Genomic DNA, 5,000 nt, shown 5'->3' with positions numbered 1-5,000 from the left:
CTCTGCAAGTAAAGTAAAATAGTAATCTGAATTACCTTCCCATATTTTAATCTGCTCGGTTCAAGTAAACAAGGAAATGAAAACCGGGGTCACACTTCATCTTCCCTGAATTTGCTTGTCCTTCATCACACGATCTTTCAGTCTTATGTTCGCAGTAAAGAAAATGGGATTTCCGAAGATTAGTATTGGAACGTCGGGAATTTTCCTCGGGTGCCTTCCCCCTCCCCACAGATATACCCGTCAATATAAAGAGTTTGTTTTTGGACGGACATCATAGTTAATTTTTTTTATTATATAATATAGCGCATATTATATAATTTTATCAATATGAATGATCTCATTGTCTGGTCAAAAACAAATATGTATATTTTGTTTACGAGACTTAAAAGATCGATTCGAATGTCAGGATTCATTGTATTAATTAAGTAAACATGATTCTGTATTCGATATGATCGTGATTAATTTGTTTTAACATTCATGTTAATGATTTTATGACTATAAAAGACATATCATGGAAAAAAAAAAAAATAGAGTGAATTCCAATATATTTATGTTTCAATTGCGCGCCCTCGGGTGTTGTTTACATCAAGGCTACCAATATCGTCCGATCTCTACGTCTCATTATAGAAAGATAAACAAAGTTGGCTTTTTTGTGAGTGAAATATAATAAATAAAATAATATCTATGTTTCAATTGTGCGCTCTTAGGTGTTGTTTACATCGATCAAGGCTACCAATATCATCCGATCTATATGTCTCATTGAACATGTTGGCATCACTGACAACCAAACCCACCGACATACGTTCTTTACTATCAAACATGCGGATGGGTGCCCTACACCCGACGCCCCACACCCGAACGTTCTTTACTACGGGCCTCAGTACGCAGGCTGGTGTTGGGTGGGATGTCCCTTTTGTCTCAATCTCAAGGACATTTTGAATAGATAGAGTAATAAAATTTATTCTAAAAATTGAGTGAAGGGAAGGGGGTCAGAATCAGTTAGGAATTTGCTTGTAAATTTCCGGAATAATGCCGCGTTACTAAATACCACAAAAGTGGTATCGATGGATGCCTAAAATCCCTTTATTATTCATATATATTGGATAAAATCCTTACCCCTTAATCTGGGTCCCAATATTAGGGGAGGGCATGGAGTATATCAGGGTAGCTATGAATAAATTACATTGATATGTAACACAATGCGCAGTTTTCGGGGTATTTTTGTCTGCAAAATTCTAACCTATTGACCAAACTAACTTTATCTAGTTTTGAAGTTAGCCTTAGCCAAGGAGGGGCTTCACCCCCTCACCCCCATTTTTTATAACACTTCTTGCTACTTATCTTAGTTTCCGAAAGTTTTTATTTATATGCGTGTTCATGGAGATTGGGTTGGTCCTTTATTTAATTATAATACCTTTTCAATACATATGTATCTCGTGTCGCCAATGTATGTGTCGTACCGGGACCAATTCCGCAAAAACACACACGTACGGTTTCACGATGCAACAACTGACTCGAAACTCACTCAAAATCTCAAATCACTAACAATAAGGGAAATAAAAGCTCTGTGATTGGTCACTGGATCTCAGGATAGGTCTCATTGGCTGTCGTCTATACAGGAATTAATCATCCTAAAATATTTCTCGATAGATGGCGTCTATTTCAAATAAGTACACATCAGGTAAAACAAAGAGACATCAGTCGATTTTTTTTATCAGTGTTGGATGAAAGTCGGATCTGATCTGTAACAAGTGCCCTCCCCTACCATTTAAGCTCAGATTGCGGAGCGTAGGGGTGGAATCGTTGGATATATTCACTATATATGAGTAGTAGAGGGTCCATCGTTAGCACTTTTGTTGTATTTAGTGATACGGTATTATTCGTAATATTTCTTCTCTGTTTGTTTGTATTATGTGTCAGTCAGGACAATAATTGCAGTGATAACTATTTGAAATGAGTAAATCCACTAATAAGTTCATTATTAAAAGTCATTTTTTCGTCACGTGTCATTTAGTCATCAAATCTTAAAAGGGGATCATTTTCTTTATTATAACCCATAAACTATAAGGAGATCCCAGCCACTCCTAGGTGTTTTAGATACCAACAACCATTGTTTTTATTCTATTTCATTTTTTCTAATAATTTCTAGAGATTTTCCTCTGGGGTTCCGCGTAAAAATAAACCTCTGAGTAGTGTCGCCTTTACCGAAAATTAGTAAGTAAAGTTAAAGTTCACATAAAGTATACCGTACGTATGATGGCAGCGACAACTTTCCTTGGTGAAAGTTGTCCCGTAATATATATATATATATATATATATATATATATATATATATATATATATATATATATACAGTATATATATAGTGAGAGAGAGTATATACATATGTATATATAAATGTATATATATGTATATATATGTATACATATGTATATAAATGTATATATTTGTGTATATATATAAGTGTATATATATGTGTATATGTATATATATATATATATATATATATATATATGTGTATATGTATATATATATATATGTATATGTATGTATATGTATATAATGTGTGTGTGTGTGTATGTATATGTATATGTATATATATATATATATATATGTATGTATATGTATATAATGTATATGTGTATATGTATGTATATGTATATATATGTATATGTATAAATATATATATATGTATATATGTATAAATATATATATATGTATATGTATGTATGATATGTATATGTATGTATAATATGTATATATGTATCATATGTATATATGTATCATATGTATCATATGTATATATGTATCATATGTATATATGTATATAAATGTTTATGTATATGCTTATATGTATGTATACATGTATATATATAAGTATATATATATCCATATATACTGTAGGGAATATTATCATCAGTGTCATGCCTGACTCCCTTTTTATAGGGATCTATCTGTAATGCAGTATCTTGTGTACAAAGATGAGCAATGCAATATGAGGGATTTCGAACAGGTGCTTTTCAACAGGCAATAAATGCAATAGAAAATCTTCAAGATATGAACATTTTATTCTACTTTACATTACAAAGAAAAATAGGACTGTGTATTGTAGTTATATAAAATTTTCTTAAACCATAGCTACAGTGGGGTCGTTCCCTTTGCTTCGTGATTTTGGTGTAGTGACGACTCCATGTTGACGTTCAGCTGCGTTTCCACCTCAGCCATTTCTTTCTCTTCGTGTTCTTTGGAGAAAGCGAGGTTTTCGTGGCCTCGCTTTACACTGGTTGGAGCAGTGGCTTTCGGGTTGTCTTCGCCCCGACCTGTGGTACAAGTTTATTATGAACAAAACAAAAACGTCAGTTAATAAATTGTGTAAGGATACAAATTCTCAGCAAGTCACCAGTTAGATAATTAGGATAATCTTGTACAACTCTTATTTAAAAGGACCTTTTAATTACCTGGTCTCTTAAATATGAGTTTCTCCAGGCCCAACACTGGAGACTCTGCCGTGAGCGAGACTAACACAGCCGCAATAATCGATACAAAGATGGTGCCGCAAGTCTGGAAAATCTAGACAAGAAAAAAATATTTTGAATCAGGCATTTATTCAGTCATGAATACTAGGTTTTACTTGAAAAAAAATGTTCTTACAATGATTGAAGTCACCTTTTCTTTTTTTTAATCGCTACCTCAGCATAATTTGCAAATAGTCATTTCTCTTTTCGACTAACCACACATTTTACAGATAAAAACATTCTACAAATATAAACCTTGTTTATATGCGTGAAGTAGGGAAATTCTTTGAGGCTGGCAACGAAGTAGAACTGCACAGGGATGGCAACAAGGTACATGCTATACGTAAGGCGGGAGAGCGGCTGCCACGTGGGATGAGAGAGAAAGTCGTTGACCACACCTACAACAAACGAGTTCATAGTCAAAGAAAAGCATTTTTTATATGAAATCCGTGTAGTAAAACTGCCATGATATGTCCACGGTTTATACACATGCATATAATTTTTCGCATGATGACACGAACCTCCATAACCAAAGTGACAAGCCAACACGACCCAAGCCAAGGCAGCGCACCATACACCCCTGTGGAGACCGCCATACAGGATCTGGGTCACAGGGTCATAGTAAGAGGTGGTTCCTAATGTGTTGTAACTCCACATGCCAAGCAACACTGACAGAGCCGAAAACGCGGCCACTGTCCAGCCTGTTAAGACCTGCAACTAATACAACAAGAGTAGTGTGTGAAAAGCTGAAAAGTCGCTTTCATTTGAATTGACTAAATTTCAATATTTGAAGCAGTTTTATCAGTCCTGAGTGCAATAAACCTTAGAATTCTTCACTTTCTATTTTTTATAAGGTTAGACCCTTTGTATTTTACAGGTGTCAAATGGAGTTTCTCTGATCCTTGGTCATGGATTATGAAGCCAGCCCAGAAGCCCACGATGTAGGCGCTCATGCGACACCACGGTGTAAAGTACACCAGATTCTGATAAGCCGTGCTGTCGACGTTTCTGCGAATGATAAGAAAAGGTTATCCAACCTTCGAAAACTATGATAATAGCTTACTAGAAATTAACCTCAACCTGAGATAAGTAGTTACTCAAGAACTCAAATTTTGATACTTCTTATTTATGACAGGATATGACTTGAAATTAAATGAACAAATCCTTAAAGTTCTATCTTTTTCATTTTTGCTGTTTTTATTGATGGATGCTTACATACTCAAACGTCGCATAGCCAAACAAACATAACCGTTCGGTTATATTTGTTTGTTTACCTGGTAACGTAAAAACAAAATCTTGTCATAAAATCCTTGTAAATTGTGTCAAATTGATTGAAAAAGAAGAGAACACACCAAGAAATGTGGAACTTACTCTGCACCGCCAGTGACCGATGCCGGAGGAAGGTCGTTGGCGTAGATAACAGCTGCTGGGACTATGAAAGACACCAGAGTCACCACGTACAACAGAATCTTTCCTGAAATAAAC

At 34.8% G+C, this 5,000-nt stretch overlaps 1 protein-coding gene across 1 annotated transcript in view; it reads right to left on the bottom strand.

Annotated features, from left to right (window-relative positions):
* Positions 1-3,049: 3,049 nt before the first annotated feature.
* Positions 3,050-5,000, bottom strand: part of LOC122261991 (nose resistant to fluoxetine protein 6) — a 13,530-nt gene continuing 11,579 nt past the window's right edge. Inside the window, exons 12-17 of the mRNA XM_086549768.1 lie at positions 4,887-4,989; positions 4,391-4,523; positions 4,037-4,232; positions 3,771-3,913; positions 3,459-3,570; positions 3,050-3,320 (exon numbers count right to left, since the gene is read on the bottom strand). Of these exons, the coding sequence (XP_086405894.1) occupies positions 3,139-3,320; positions 3,459-3,570; positions 3,771-3,913; positions 4,037-4,232; positions 4,391-4,523; positions 4,887-4,989 (869 nt within the window). The 3' untranslated portion in view covers positions 3,050-3,138. The remainder of the gene's footprint in view (positions 3,321-3,458; positions 3,571-3,770; positions 3,914-4,036; positions 4,233-4,390; positions 4,524-4,886; positions 4,990-5,000) is intronic.

This window comes from Penaeus japonicus, unplaced genomic scaffold (genome assembly GCF_977035675.1).
Source record: "Penaeus japonicus unplaced genomic scaffold, GWHDUDI00000001_assembly GWHDUDI00000022, whole genome shotgun sequence".
Lineage (NCBI taxonomy): Eukaryota > Metazoa > Arthropoda > Malacostraca > Decapoda > Penaeidae > Penaeus > Penaeus japonicus.
This window is presented reverse-complemented; position numbering and strand designations above follow the sequence as displayed.